This window comes from Pelobates fuscus, chromosome 4 (genome assembly GCF_036172605.1).
Source record: "Pelobates fuscus isolate aPelFus1 chromosome 4, aPelFus1.pri, whole genome shotgun sequence".
Lineage (NCBI taxonomy): Eukaryota > Metazoa > Chordata > Amphibia > Anura > Pelobatidae > Pelobates > Pelobates fuscus.
The window spans coordinates 245218202-245234610 of NC_086320.1; the positions used below are offsets into that span (position 1 = coordinate 245218202).

Genomic DNA, 16409 nt, shown 5'->3' on the forward strand with positions numbered 1-16409 from the left:
TATCCCAGGTTTTCAGCAGGATTGCGGTAGTGGCTGGTGTGTCTGCTAGTTTAGGGCGATGTCTATGTGGGACCCAGAATAAGTACCTAAGGCCCTTGGGGCAAGCCCACGTTGATTCCATGTCCACCCATTGTTGTGTGTTGTGGGCTGTGTGTGCCTGCAGGGCGGTGGTCATCAGCGCTGCCCTATAGTAGGTTCTCACCTCTGGTAGTCCTAGCCCTCCCTGCTCTAGGTGTTTGGTGAGTATGCTAGTGGCTACCCTGATTTTTTTGTGTGCCCACACGAAGCTAGTGAGAGTCCTTTGTAGACGTCGCAAGTACGCATTGGGTAATGGGATCTGTAGCGTTCTAGTCAAGTATTGGAATTTTCGGCAGCAGCAGTTTCCACTTTTTTTTAAGAATTTGCCAGTAATCTTTTTTTGAATTTGTTCCCCTCCTCTTGACACGATCAATGACCTGAGAGTTTCTGTAAGCAGGGTTGACCTGTTAGTCCCGTTTTCCATTCAAGTTGTGCATGATGTCCAGGCTAGGTTTCCAGGGACAAATGTTGTAGCCTTTTGAACGAGGTGACCTTGCTCGGGTCCCAGGTGTGCGGTTCCTAAAATCGCTGCCATATACACGTCCACTGATAGGAGACACAACAGGTATTAAACTGATAAGAATAGTACTAAACACACCACTCCTATCTAGTTGGCACATTAGATTGCACGCGCAGTGCCCCAAATTTGAAGTAGGAGGACCGACTGTAACGGACCGTTTCAGCAGACAAGGGATAAAAATTGTTTAGGCGATAATCCCCTTTTCACAGACAGGCACAGCTACTGTAAAATCACCAAAACTCACGAATTGGATATAAGTAAATGCACCAAACTCCCGAACTGCATACAAGGGAATAAGGTAGCACTCCAAACTCCCGAACTGGAACCTCACAAATAGCTGCTAGCAGACGAACAGGAAAAGCTCCCAAGCGGCTTACACTCCTGGCAGTCAGTCCCTATCAGCATACAGTGAATCCCCCCGAGAACGAGACAAGGCTCCGTGTTGAGGGTCAAGCAGTAGTCTGTTTATTGAGGGCTACCTGCCCCTGTATTTATGCAGGTCTCCTGTATTTATGCAGGTGGACACTCCCCTAGGGGACCAAATGGAAGACTGTAACACAGACGGACATGTATCACATTACAGACTCACAGAAGCAAAACATCCCCACAATGCATCCTGGCTTCCTCCATTCTGCCCTGGAGATAATTGGAGAAGTAATTCAATTATCTCCCAGGACAAAGGCAAAACTCCATTACACATGTGGGGACCCAAATACAGTAATATGCTTTAAAATACATAAAGTTACTTTTTATACATTAAACATAGACATGTCACATATCCCCAGTTAGCTCAGGTCTGAGTGCACATTATTAGGTGAATGGCACTCAGACCACACGAATACAGTTTAATCGCCATGGAGCCAAAGTCTTTAATCACATGAATAGGCTCCATGGCATAGCTATCTGGGTTACCACAAATTCACATGAAACAAAATACCGAATGAATGGCTGTTCGGCTACATCCCCATGAATAGGAACCAGGAGACGGACGGCTCAGCGGTGTTCGTGCAATTAAGTGTCCGTTTATAGTTCCATAGTTTAGGTGCCGAACACCGCTGGCCGTACGGGACTTGTAAAATGGCCGCCGCCACGTGTTCGGTCGACAAACAAAGACCACCCTGCCTTCGTCAATTAAGCTGCGGTTAACCGCAGCTTCAGGGTGGTCAATTGGCAGCACACTCCAGCACCCAGGTGGTCGTGCAATCGTTAGTTTGTTCGGTAGATAAAATCTACCGAACACCCTGGCAGAAAAGGCACGAATAAGCCTTTCTGCAGGGAAAATAAGTCTTTTAAAGTCTGGTCCATATTCCAAAGGAAGCAGGCGTGCAACCAGGCTCCTCCAATGCAATGTGGCGAGATTGGTCTCGTCACACCGACCAAGCATCTTCTTCCATCTCCCTGTTCCAAAAATCGCTGCCATATACACGTCCACTGATAGGAGACGCAACAGGTATTAAACTGATAAGAATAGTACTAAACACACCACTCCTATCTGGTGGCACATTAGATTGCACGCGCAGTTCCCCAAATTTGAAGTAGGAGGACCGACCAAAGTCCCGTTTTCCATTCAAGTTGTGCATGATGTCCAGGCTAGGTTTCCAGGGACAAATGTTGTAGCCTGTTGAACGAGGTGACCTTGCTTGGGTCCCAGGTGTGCGGTTCATAAAATCGCTGCCATATACACGTCCACTGATAGGAGACGCAACAGGTATTAAACTGATAAGAATAGTACTAAACACACCACTCCTATCTGGTGGCACATTAGATTGCACGCGCAATGCCCCAAATTTGAAGTAGGAGGACCGACCAAGCATCTTCTTCCATCTCCCTGTTCCAAAAATCGCTGCCATATACACGTCCACTGATAGGAGACGCAACAGGTATTATAAACTGATAAGAATAGTACTACTAAGTTAAAACACCTTATAATAACGCAGAGAGAGGCAACGCAGAGAGAGGAGTCTGAAGAAGAGGAGTCAGAGGAGGAAGGTGGCTTTGAGGAGGTGGAAGACCAAACACAGCAGGCGTCCCAGGGGGCTTGTTGTCATCTTTCGGGGACCCTTGGTGTTGTATGTGGCTGGGTGGAGGAAGAGACCTTCAATGACATCAGTGAGGACAAGGAACGGGACATGGCTAGCTTGGTATCCAACCTTGTGCAAGTGGACTGTTTGCGGTTGCTTGCGGTGTGTTAAACGGGGAGTTTGGTCTGTCACTGTGAAGCGGGCGTAACCCTTACACTACTATATCCATACAACATCATACAGTAGGTCCCCCCCCTCATTATTTTTATGGCCCCCACCCACCGCTCTCGGGTGGGGGCGGGGGGAAGGACAGTAGGTCCCCCCATTGTGATTTTTATGCCCCCCACCCACCGCGCAGGGGTGGGGGCCGGGGGGGAGGACAGTAGGTCCCCCACCTTATCCTTATTTACTGAATATTCCCCTGTATAACAATGTTTGGCATTTAGTGAATATTCCCCATTCTGCTCTGTGTCAGTGTGTATCAGGGCCTCTGAGGACAGGTGTCAATCCAGATCTGCCAAGTGACCCTATGTAGGGGGAACAGTCTCTATTCTGCTCTGTGTCAGTGTGTATCAGGGGCTTTGAGGACGGGGAACAGTCTCTATTCTGCTCTTTGTCAGTGTGTATCAGGGGCTTTGAGGACGGGGAACAGTCTCTATTCTGCTCTGTGTCAGTGTGTAACATGGTCTCTGAGGACGGGGAACAGTCTCTATTCTGCTCTGTGTCAGTGTGTATCAGGGGCTTTGAGGACCGGTGTCAATCCATACCTGCCAAGTCACCCTATGTAAGGGGTACAGTCCCTATTCTGCTCTGTGTCAGTGTGTATCAGGGGCTTTGAGAACGGGGAACAGTCTCTATTCTGCTCTGTGTCAGTGTGTATCAGGGGCTTTGAGGACGGGGAACAGTCTCTATTCTGCTCTGTGTCAGTGTGTGTCATGGTCTCTGAGGACGGGGAACAGTCTCTATTCTGCTCTGTGTCAGTGTGTATCAGGGGCTTTGAGGACGGGGAACAGTCTCTATTCCTCTCTTTGTCAGTGTGTATCATGGTCTCTGAGGACGGGGAACAGTCTCTATTCTACTCTGTGTGAGGAGGAGGAACGGGAAATGAGTAGCTCGGCATCCAACCTTGTGCAAATGTGGTCTTTCATGCTGTCGTACCTGTTGAGGGACCCTCGTATAAAAATGCTGAAGGAGAACGACCTGTGCTGGGTGTCCACACTACTAGACCCCCGGTCTCTATTCTGCTCTTTGTCAGTGTGTATCATGGTCTCTGAGGATGGGGAACAGTCTCTATTCTGCTCTGTGTCAGTGTGTATCAGGGGCTTTGAGGACCGGTGTCAATCCATACCTGCCAAGTGACCCTATGTAAGGGGAACAGTCCCTATTCTGCTCTGTGTCCATGTGCATCAGGGTCTCTGAGGACAGGTGTCAATCCATATGTCAAGGTGTCAATCCATATGTCAAGGTGTCAATCTATATGTCAAGGTATCAATATGTCATATGTCAGGTGTCAATCCATATTCATTGCGATTTAGGAATGTTAGGTGATTTCTGCCCTTTATGGATTAAAACCAGACTCTGCATCAACTGTGTAATTTTCCATGGGAGTTTTGCCATGGATCCCCCTCCGGCATGCCACAGTCAAGGTATTAGAAACATAGAAACATAGAAACATAGAATGTGACGGCACATAAGAACCATTCGGCCCATCTAGTCTGCCCAGTTTTCTAAATACTTTCATTAGTCCCTGGCATTATCTTATAGTTAGGATAGCCTTATGCCTATCCCACGCATGCTTAAACTCCTTTACTGTGTTAACCTCTACCACTTCAGCTGGAAGGCTATTCCATGCATCCACTACCCTCTCAGTAAAGTAATACTTCCTGATATTATTTTTAAACCTTTGTCCTTCTAATTTTAGACTATGTCCTCTGGTTGTGGTAGTTTTTCTTCTTTTAAATATAGTCTCCTCTTTTACTGTGTTGATTCCCTTTATGTATTTAAATGTTTCTATCATATCCCCCCTGTCTCGTCTTTCCACCAAGCTATACATGTTAAGATCCTTTAACCTTTCCTGGTAAGTTTTATCCTGCAATCCATGAACCAGTTTAGTAGCCCTTCTTTGAACTCTCTCTAAGGTATCAATATCCTTCTGAAGATATGGTCTCCAGTACTGTGTACAGTACTCCAAGTGAGGTCTCACCAGTGTTCTGTACAATGGCATGAGCACTTCCCTCTTTCTACTGCTAATACCTCTCCCTATACAACCAAGCATTCTGCTAGCATTTCCTGCTGCTCTATTACATTGTCTGCCTACCTTTAAGTCCTCAGAAATAATCACCCCTAAATCCCTTTCCTCAGATGTTGAGGTTAGGACTCTATCAAATATTCTGTACTCTGCCCTTGAGTTTTTACGTCCAAGATGCATTATCTTGCACTTATCCACATTAAATGTCAGTTGCCACAACTCTGACCATTTTTCTAGTTTACCTAAATCATTTGCCATTTGGCTTATCCCTCCTGGAACATCAACCCTGTTACATATCTTAGTATCATCCGCAAAAAGACACACCTTACCATCAAGACCTTCTGCAATATCACTAATAAAAATATTAAAGAGAATGGGTCCAAGTACAGATCCCTGAGGTACCCCACTGGTGACAAGCCCAAGCTTCGAATATACTCCATTGACTACAACCCTCTGTTGCCTGTCACTCAGCCACTGCCTTACCCATTCAACAATATTGGAATCCAAACTCAAAGATTGCAGTTTATGGATAAGCCTTCTATGTGCAACAGTGTCAAAAGCCTTACTGAAATCTAGGTAAGCAATGTCTACTGCACCACCCTGATCTATAATTTTAGTTACCCAATCAAAAAAATCAATAAGATTAGTTTGGCATGATCTCCCTGAAGTAAACCCATGTTGTCTCTGATCTTGAAATCCATGTGTTTTTAGATGTTCAACAATCCTATCCTTTAACATGGTTTCCATCACTTTCCCCACTACTGAAGTAAGGCTTACTGGCCTATAGTTGCCCGACTCCTCCCTATTACCTTTCTTGTGAATGGGCACAACATTCGCTAACTTCCAATCTTCTGGGACTACTCCTGTTAACAATGATTGGTTAAATAAATCTGTTAATGGTTTTGCTAGTACACCACTAAGCTCTTTTAATAGCTTTGGGTGTATTCCATCAGGTCCCATTGACTTATTTGTCTTTACTTTTGACAGTTGATTAGTCCCCTTGAAACAACTTTTCCATCACTTTTGTGGCCAGAAAGAGTCCCCCTGTGGGTTTTAAAATTCGCCTGCCCATTGAAGTCAATGGCGGTTCGCCCGGTTCGCTGGTTCGCGAACGTTTGCGGAAGTTCCCGTTCGCCATTCACGAACCGAAAATTTCGGGTTCGCGACATCACTAATCCTTACCTTTTGTGTCATTTTACCCCACTACCTCTAGCATGTAAGCTCATTGAGCAGGGCCCTCAACCCCTCTGTTCCTGTGTGTCCAACTTGTATGGTTACAACTACGTCTATTCGTCCACCCATTGTAAAGCACTGCGGAATTTGACAGCGCTCTATAAATATCATAATAATAATAATAATAACATAGGCATAACATATGGCAATAGTTTAAACAGATTTCAGCGGTTAAAACAACCAGTTGTCAAGAACTTACAAGATTTATGCCAGGCCACTTCACTTAGAAACCAACTTCACACAGAAAGTAGCACTTCACAAAATACAACAGTGCAGCGAAAAGCAATAAAACTTGGCTAACAGTTAGATCACACTGATTAACTCTTCCACTGCTGGCTACAATCCTGATAGGCAATATAGCCTATTATTTTGCCTTTACAATTAAAGTAATATTCATACCAGATCTGTAATGGACACCTTCCGTTGACAAATGCTCCTAGCGCTTCCAGAGGACTCCCAGCACTGCACACGACACCACAACCACTGCAGACTCCACAACCGCCGTAGCTTAACTGGAGCCGCGCCGTCTTCCTTCCACCCTGTATGAACCTCCAGCATTCAGGACCGTGTGGGGAAGACCTCTCCTCCAGGAAAGTGTATCAGGAACAAGAACTAAGTGATTAAAGCTCAAGTGGGTATGCAGAGCATAGCAATCCCCAGTGTGATATAGCAGTTCCCTCCAATAACGAGGCAAGGCTACGTATTGAGGGTCAAGAAGATCTCTGATGTTTAATGGCAGGTACTCTGCTTTTATGCAGTGCTCCCCTGCAAGGGAGGCGCCCACAGGCAATTAGGCATTAAAGAATTACATATCGGTTACATCCCACATATTCCCTCCCCTCTGCTTGGGAGATAATTGAGTTTCTTACTGTATCTACTCAATTATCTCCAAGTTAAAAAAATCATACATTTTTATAATTTTTTATAACTTTAAAACCATACATTCAATCTTCATAATTATCATATTATTAATCAGCATACTTGAAATATGAACATACTCAAAAATCATGCAAATCCTTCCATTAGTTCAAAAGTTAGCTGGAAGTCCTTTAGTACCGACCGCAGGCACATTTTCCTGCCCAAAACAGTTCCAGAGATTTGGGCTGTGCGGTCGGTCTATTTCTGCCCTGAAAAGTAACAAAGTCCCATCCGAAGGCGGCGTTTGAATCGTCGAACTCACTTCGACTTTTGTCGAAGTGTAACCGGGGTTGCGTTTAGCAGTGTTCAATAGTATAATGGAGGTCTATTTTACACCAAAAATGACAAAGTCCCGTTCGAACGTGTGTTCAAATCTTCGAACGGGACTTAGCCTCCAGCCGCAGTGTCGAAGGGTAGGGGAAGGTACAGGTCACCGCGTTCGACTGGATTAAAATGGCCGCCACCACGCGTTCGACTGTCTAATGGTAGCCACTTCGACTGCTTCGGCACTTCGACGACTAAGGCACTTCGACTGCATCCGAAGTGCCAGTTTAAAAGTACAAACCCTTTCTTTGTACAACACAGTTAAAGGGCCAGAAACAGTATACCAAGATCCATAAGGCCCAAATGCAGTTCTTAAAGGGCAATACATTCCAGGGCCATAGATGCAGGGCAGGAGGCTAGCGATCAGTCCTCTCCAATGCCCAAAATGGCAGTTTGTCACAAGATCATTTAACCATTCCTGGACCATCCAATAAGAATAAATCTACATTTGCCGAATTTTAACTTTCTTAAATAGGATTCACTATCTTATTTCAGAACAAGTCAATACATCTGGATAAATGTGGCATGCTAACCCTGACAAATTTATCATTAATATATTGTTATATTTATTCCACCTGCCAGAATGGAATTTTTATAACCATATATTCTTTAGTTAACTAAGATTTCTAATGATTGAAATCTGACCAGATTTATCCAGGTATTTATTCCTGCTATTAGTAAATTTTGTATTAATGTAATTTAATAAAAGCATCATAATTACCAGTTATGTTGTAGATCTCCTTATCCGATGTGTAGATGGGTCCCATGAATTTGTATGCAAGGATGATTGTGATTGTATGCAATAGAAATTATTAATAATTAGGTGTGTTTAAGAGAGAGTTGATAGTTTCTTAAGTATAGAAACTATTGTTTGAATCTTTGAATGCTGAATCTTGAATATCTGAATGTGCATGTGTCCCAAAGAGCTGAGTGTCAGAATCTCCCTTTGTCCTTACGTTTTAAAGGACCAAACTCTCTGCACGTCACTAGTTGATAGGACCAATAGGGAACTGTAGGTGTGTCTACCCTACAGACTATCATCTAGTTTTTGGTCAGTAGATGGCGCAATTACATCACCAAAATTTCTTGTTGTGGGTTCCGTTTGTCTTTATGCATAATGGGTTAATTGTATTTGATGATGAGTTTGACGTCATCTCCAGCTATCTTTATGTCTGCTATAAATCGCAGGACATGTCACTTCAAAGCATTGGTTCACTCTTAGGCCAGCCAGATCGGTGGAAATTTTGATTGTAATTCTAGAATTGACACCTCCTAACATTAATTTCACCCTTTAACTTACAATGGGACTTTGTAAGATTTAGAAAGTAAAATTGATTACTAAGTGTCACTGGTGTCTGGTTCTTTTGTGTAAAGCTGTGTGTAAGATTATTTCTATTCCACTAACATTAGTAATAATATGATATTTTTCATTGATATTTATCAATGAATAGTCTATATTATTAACATGATATTAATTATATGTGATTAATAAATAGTAAATAAGTGTATAGTGTGTATATGTATATGTAATAATGTATATACTTGTCTCTGGGTTAGTATTCCAACCCCCATCCTTGCTGTGAGACATCATTGCCTTATATCTTGTCTTGTTTACATAACGCATTCCTTAGCACAGACTTTCAGAATAGAGTTACAGAGAGACATTTTGTGTCTTCATTAGCCTGAAAATTCCAATTTGGAGTCACCTGTGTTCTGAGTTGACTGGCAATATACACTTTTAATTTCTGTCTTAGCACAAAATGTCTGCCGATATAAATATACTGACAGTTTGAACATTAGACATGGTTGTTATTGCTACAAATTACAGCATATTTTTTTTATATTACGACAATATCCCACTATGTTTTGTTATTTCCCTTTTTTGCATATCATATCCAATATTATTTTGTGTATACCCCATTTTTAAAAATAAATGTAGTATGTTGAATAAGGGACTTATGTAGTACTTTTCTACTCTTTAAAGGAAAATCATTGCCGGAGAATAAAAATTCTGGGAGATTGTTATTATTGTGTATCAGGGTTAACCCAGCCTAAAACAGATCATGCTCATTGCTGTGTTGAGATGGGTCTGGACATGATTGACACAATTACGTGAGTACATTTTATCTATTCTTAAATATTTATATTAGACTGAAGATTTTTATTTAACCCCTTAAGGACCAAACTTCTGGAATAAAAGGGAATCATGACATGTCACACATGTCATGTGTCCTTAAGGGGTTAAAGCCAGATGGATTAAGGTTCAATCACAAAAATAGAAGTCATGTGAAATGCTAAGATTTTAATGTATTGCATAATATGTATTTTCCTCTAGGATGCAATGAAAATTTTCAGTTGATTATATGAATTTATTCTTTATATTTTGCTGAAGCAGATTTTAAAATTTGAAATAGTGACAGCTGAATCATGATTCATCTGAATTTAGGGCAATCTGTGATTCATCCTAATTGTGTAACACCGGAAAGCCAAATATACATATCATGAAAGAAACAAAATGTGTGTTTCGTTTATTTTATAATTTGATGTTTATTGCATGGCACCAGAAAAAGACAAAAGAAATACATGATTAATGGAAAAAAAACTATATTGATGGTTAGAGGACAGCTTTATACAGGGGTAGTCCCTGAAGTCCAAAATGCTTCATACCGTATGGGGCAAAACCATTCAGCTGCAAAATCCAGACATTGTTCACGCTATTAAAGAAAAAATTTGGTATGGATTTCAGCCAAACCGAACACTGCTGGACAACTGAAATCAAGATCGAAAGTTTCAAAACCAGCCTGAATTAATCATTTTTAATAACATTTTACCCATTGGTGGCGTAAGGATCAATTATGTGGAGGCTGTCCAGCACTTGCTAGCCAGCCACTACATTAAATATTTAAACAATGAAAAAATAAATATATAAAAACCCCATGGCTCATTAAGACTACATATATTACTATTAGCAAAGTTTAAAACCTTTCTTTGCCACGTGGCAAGATGGGAGCATGCCTTCTAAATATTTAAAACCTGTGACTAGTCTCCAGATAAGGGGCCTGTGAAATAATGTAGGATCATGGAGTGGTATAGCCCATCTCCATGTCCCCACCAACGACATTGGATGGGAAACTTTAAAAAAAAAACAATTGTGGCTGGACCAATCAGTGTCCTCATCCCTTCCCCCGCCAGTAGACAGTGGGTGGGAGACATTTAATAAAATAAACTGAAGGACATCCTTATGTTCCACCCATTTCCACCTGTGGTCATAAGGTGGGGATCTTGCGTTCAACACCAGCCACCCTAGGCAACCAATCAGATCACTCTTTTTAAAGGGCCAAAGTCTCTGCACGTCACTAGTTGATAGGGCCAATAGGGAACTGTAGGTGTGTCTACCCTACAGACTATCATCTAGTTTTGGTCAGTAGATGGCACAATTACATCAGGGAAATGTTCCCATGTGATGTAATTGCTGACATAGCATGTGAATGTCTTTATAAGGGCGTTCCCTGCTATGAGATCTCAGTCCACAGTGGCTTAGCAGTGTAAAAAATGATTAAAGGACCACTATAATGCCAGGAAAACAAACTTGTTTTTCTGGCACTATAGTGTTAATAGGTCCCCCCCCAACCTCATGGCCCCCTCCCCCTGGGCTCTAGGAGGCTGAAGGGGATAATCCCTTATCTTTCTCCAGCACCGGGCTCCCTTGGTGCTGGGTACTCTCCTCCCTCTTCTGACATCATCCGCCGAATGCGCATGCATGGCAAGAACCACGCTAGCATTCAATCAGTCCATAGGAAAGCATTTCTCAATGCTTTCCTATGGACAGCAGCACCTTCTCACTGTGAAAATCACAGTGAGAAGCGCAGAAGCTTCTCTAGCAACTGTCAATGAGACAGCCACTAGAGGCTGGATTAACCATAATGTAAATATAGCAGTTTCTATGTTTACAGCTGCAGGATTAATCCTAGATGGACCTGGCACTCAGACCACTTCAATGAGCTGAAGTGGTCTGTGTGGCGAAAGTCACTGGTTTTTGGAGGGGCCTGTTTGCCAGCCTTCTGCCCTGCGACTATGGCCCTGGGATGTATTGCCCTTTAAGGAACTGATTTGGACATACTGTATTTTATTATGCTGCTGCTGGCCCTTTAAGAACCATCTGGGGACATACTGTGGAGTTACTGGGTGGCCACCATTTCATGTATCAGAGGCACATGGTGAGAACAATGGATGAAGCACATGGTGAGAGCAATGGATTGCGGCCATTTTAACTCACAGACACTGTTTTGACTTTTCTACACGGTGCCATCTCGACGGTATTTGGTGCACAAAGACATCGTTCAGTAGTTTTAAACTGTGTCCCATTTAACAGTAATTATTTTTCATATAGCCTGTACATGTTCTGCGGAATCTGCATTAAACCGTATCTTCCAAACTACTGAATTTTTACCTGATCTATTAGAAAAGGATTTGCCCCCTCAGTCAGATAAAACTAGGGGACCGACTAACACCCACAGAGAGGGAGCAAGTACGCCAGCTAATAGCAAGTTTGCGCCAAACTTTCTCTCAGGAACCAGTTTTCACCTCGCTTGCCACCCATAGGGTAGAGACACCCATCCCAGAAGCAGTCAGAGAGGGGATGAGGGGGGAGATACAAGAAATGTTAAGGCTAGGAGTCATTGAACCCTCCGATGGCGTCCCCAGTAGTCCTAGTACCAAAGAAAGATGGGACCACCCGGTTCTGCGTGGACTATCGGCGGTTAAATTACAAGACAGTGACTGATGCCTAGCTGATGCCACGAATGGATGAGCTATTAGATCGCATCGCCAGGGGATGGTATTTGACCACCATTGCAAATAATATTGGCAGATCCCCCTGGCTGAGGACGCTATCCCTAAGTCGGCCTTTGTCACCCCATTTGGCTTGTACCAGTTTAAGGTCATGCCATCCGGTATGAAAAACGCCCCAGACACTTTTTAACGATTGGTAGATAGACTCCTCGATGGCTTCTAGAATTTTGCCTGTGCGTACCTGGACAACATTGCGATTTATAGCGAGTCCTGGGAGGAGGACTTAAGGCACATAGGGACAGTACTGGATCATATCCAGGCTGCCGGCCTGACCCTGAAGCCAGACAAATGTCATCTGGCAGAAGTCCAGTATTTGGAACACCGGGTGGAAAGCAGTGACCAGAGCCAGCCAAGATCGAAAACGTCGCTAACTGGCCCACTCCCTGCACCAAGACCCAAGTCCTGGCCTTCTTAAGCCTTCTTAGGGACAGCCGGGTATTATCGACGGTTTGTACCGGACTATAGAGCCATAGCCAAACCTTACCAAAAAGAATCTACCCCGACAAGTCCTGTGTTCTCCCACCTGTGAAACTGCCTTTCCAGCTTTAAAAGACCCCCTAGTACATGCCCCTGTCTTGGCTGTCCCAGTCCCTAACAAATGCTTTATAGTCCACACAGACGCTTCCATGTTCGGACTGGGGCAGTTTTAAGCAAAGTTGGAGAGGATGGAGGAGGGCACCCTGTCGTATACATCAGTAAGTATGGGAAGTGTTTTACGCGGCAGTGGAGAAGGAGTGTTTTGGCTTTGGTATGGACCCTGAAAAAACTCACCCCCTACTTATACGGGCAAGAATTCATGTTAATAACTGATCACAACCCGTTGGTGTGGCTTAACCGGGTCGCAGGAGACAATGGATGACTACTGAGATGGAGCTTGGCACTTCAGCCCTATAATTTTACCATACAGTACTGACCCGGTAAGCTAAATGGCAGCGCTGATGGGTTGTCCCGACAGACCGAACTCAGTTCATAACCTAAAGTCCAGACATCCTCCAGTTGACCCGAAAAGGGTCAAAACCGGGTCTGCCAGAGTGTTCCACAAGGAGGGAGCATTGTGACAGACCCTCTGTCCCTGAATTTTAAAGTTTATATGTTTTGTTTGCCTACACGTTCAAATTAAATATGCCTTATTTTACCATTGGCCGTTCGAGTACCGAAAGAACTACCGAACGCTTATTAACCTCATTGAGCCTCTTATTACCTCTAAAACCACAAACACCCTAACATTCTAAGCCAGGGGTTTTCAACCCAGTCCTCAAGGATCCCCTTTCCATTCCAGGATTTAGGGATTACCTGGGTGTTTCCAAGGTGTTTAGAAAAAGAAAAAAAAACACCTTAGAGTCTAAGGTGTGTTTTTTTTTCTAAACACCTTAGACACACCCAGGTAATTCCTAAATTCTGGACTGGTAGGGGGTCCTTAAGGACTGGGTTGAGATCCCCTGTTCTAAGCCGTCGACTGGGTGTTCGACCTTCGTATGCACGAACACGTGGCGGCGCCATCTTGGGATACGAATGCGGCCAGCGGTGTTTTGTCGTCAATCAGACACTTGATGGCATGAACACCGCTAAGACTTCCATGATCACGGATGTTCGACACTATATGTACGAAATGGACCACGTTCGGTAATAATACCTCCCGAACCACTAAGACTAGGAGAACAGCCACACGGACAGTTAATTCCCTTATAAACGTTAGTTTGATACCCTAGAAGGAGACCGGCCACACAGTCTGATTCTATAGATCTATTCTGAACAGGAGCCTCGTGTGCGTGCGGTCAGTCAGAAACAGGACCTCCATGTAAATCCTGAACCCCTGAACTGATATGGGTGATTTTTGAATATGTTGTTCCCCCAGATCAGGGCTATCATGGTATATGGGGATTCTTGTGGGGATATGTTGTGTTTTGGGGTACTTATGATACTTAATAAAAATTTGTGTTTTTCTGCCTGGAGATAATTAAGTTAATGCATTATCTACCTTCACTATCTCCCAGGTAGAGGGGAGGGATTGTGTATACTGTATGGGAGTTTCTCTCTTTATAACTGTTTTTATTGGTTTGTTAACTATGTGTCCCTGTGCCCAACAAAGTCCACATGGGTGTCACCCTTGTTGGGAAACTTGCATAAAAGGCCAGTCTGGCTACCATTAAAACAGGCTTACTTCACCCTCAATCTAGAGTCTTGTCTCTTATTGGGGAAAACTGCTATAAAGCTATCACTACTAGCTCTTGTAAGAGCTTCTCTACTTGGAGGACTACTTGGATTGCCGTAATACACCTCACACTCGGGAGAAGGATGCCCTCTGGCGGTGGAAAGCCCTCTGCTCATCGGAGTAACTGCTACACTTTTCTTTAACTTTTTTCTTTAGTCTCCTTTTTTCTCCCTTTCCTCTTTTTTTTGAGATCTAATTAATTATACGATCGTTTGAATTTAGACCAACGTTGTTCCAGTGGGAGCTATGGTTCGGTGTTTCTTTTTTTTTAATATTACAGAGTGATCTTCTTGTCTATAAATGTGTCACTTTTGATTTTAACTCAGATGTTACCAATAAAAACTTTTTGGAACAGCCTATATTTGCACTTTTTGGAGTGAGAATGGTATCTAAAGTATTTTTAGTTAAGATGATTATTTGTTAATTTGCATCTTGCTGGCACTAACACATTTCGATGTTTAGTGAATATCCCTGTAAATGCTGATTTTAGTCACAGACCAAGTGTAAAGTAACCAATAGAGAGAGAAAAAAAAGAGAAGCAGAAAAAATGTATACATTTCCAGTCAGGATTCTTCCAGGCATTAACTTCAGCTATTTGATTGTGTGTTTTATCATTGCTGTGCATATGGGAGTGGGAGGTAGCTGTGACAAACTGCCATTTGCCACTGGGCATTGGAGAGGACTTATTGTTAGCCTCCTGCCCTGCGACTATGGCCCTGGAAGGTATTGCCCTTTGAGACTTACATTTGGGCATAAAGGATTTTTGAGTGCTGTTTCTGGCCCTTTAAATGCTTTGGAGCAGGGTTACAACTTTTAAACTGGCACTTCGAATGCAGTCGAAGTGCCAAAGTCGTCGAAGTGGCCGCCATTCGACAAACAAACACGTGGCGGCGGCCATTTTAACTTGTTAGAACGCGGTCAGCGGTGTGTGCAGCCAAATCTATGGAACTGTTTGCAGCTACCCAAATGCACGAACACCGCTGACCCGTACCTACTTTGACACTGCGGCTGGAGACTAAGTCCCGTTCAAAGATTCGAACGCTTGTTTGAATGGGACTTAGTCGTTTTCTCTGTGTAAAATAGACCAACCGCACAGCCCAAATCCATGGAACTGTTTTGGGCATGAAAATGTGCTTGCGGTCGGTCATAAAGGACTTATACCTATCTCCCGAACGGCTGGACGTATTCGCATGATTTTTGGGTATGTTTGTATTTGGAATGTGCTTATTAATAATATGTAACTGTTATTAATATTGGATGTATGGTTTTAGTTATGAAAGTTGGGTAAAATGTATGTTTAAATTTTATAGCATGACAGGAGGCTTCATATTTGCTTAAGTCTCTCTTTACTAGAACTCCACAGCAGCATATTAACATAGAGATAAAAACACCAGAGACAAAAAAAATCAGGGTATTTTTGCATCTACCTTCTTAGTGCTCTAGTGATTTATTTATTTAGCTATCTGTATTTTCTTCACCTACCTGCTTAGTGCTGTAGTGATTGCTTGATTGATTGATTTATTTACTCTGTTTTTCTGCATCTACCTTCTCATGGCTGCAGGGATTTATTTGTTTAGAATGTGTTTACCTCCCTACTGCCATTATGATTTATTTATTTAGATTGTATTTTTCTGTCCCTACTTTTTTGCTGTAGGGATGTATTTTCTCTTATGATTTTTCTGCATTTTCCTGTTTTGGGCACCCCTGTCTGGGGATCATTTTTTTTCTTGGGTTTGGGAGGTTTGGGGGGGTTCCCTTCCTCCCTATACCTTTTCAGGGTGACTTTGCCGTCTTCACTTTTCGTCAATTTTGCGGCCGCTTTCCATTGCTGACCGCCGGAACCCTGGAGTAAGACTCCGGTGGTCCCACGTGTTGCTTTGACCTCTGCAGATCCTCTGCTTCCCATGCAGTGCTAGGGCCCCGAGCATCCACTTCCCCACGACCGCATGGTCGGGTGGGGGCGGGGCCGGCCAGTTACCAGACTTACTGCATTAGTTCCGTCGA

The 16409-nt window shown here is 43.3% G+C and overlaps 1 protein-coding gene across 1 annotated transcript in view; it reads left to right on the forward strand.

The window, feature by feature from the left end:
• Positions 1 to 16409, forward strand: part of ADCY1 (adenylate cyclase 1) — a 1733599-nt gene that overhangs the window by 370250 nt on the left and 1346940 nt on the right. Inside the window, exon 5 of the mRNA XM_063452027.1 lies at positions 9327 to 9454. Within this exon, the coding sequence (XP_063308097.1) occupies positions 9327 to 9454 (128 nt within the window). The remainder of the gene's footprint in view (positions 1 to 9326; positions 9455 to 16409) is intronic.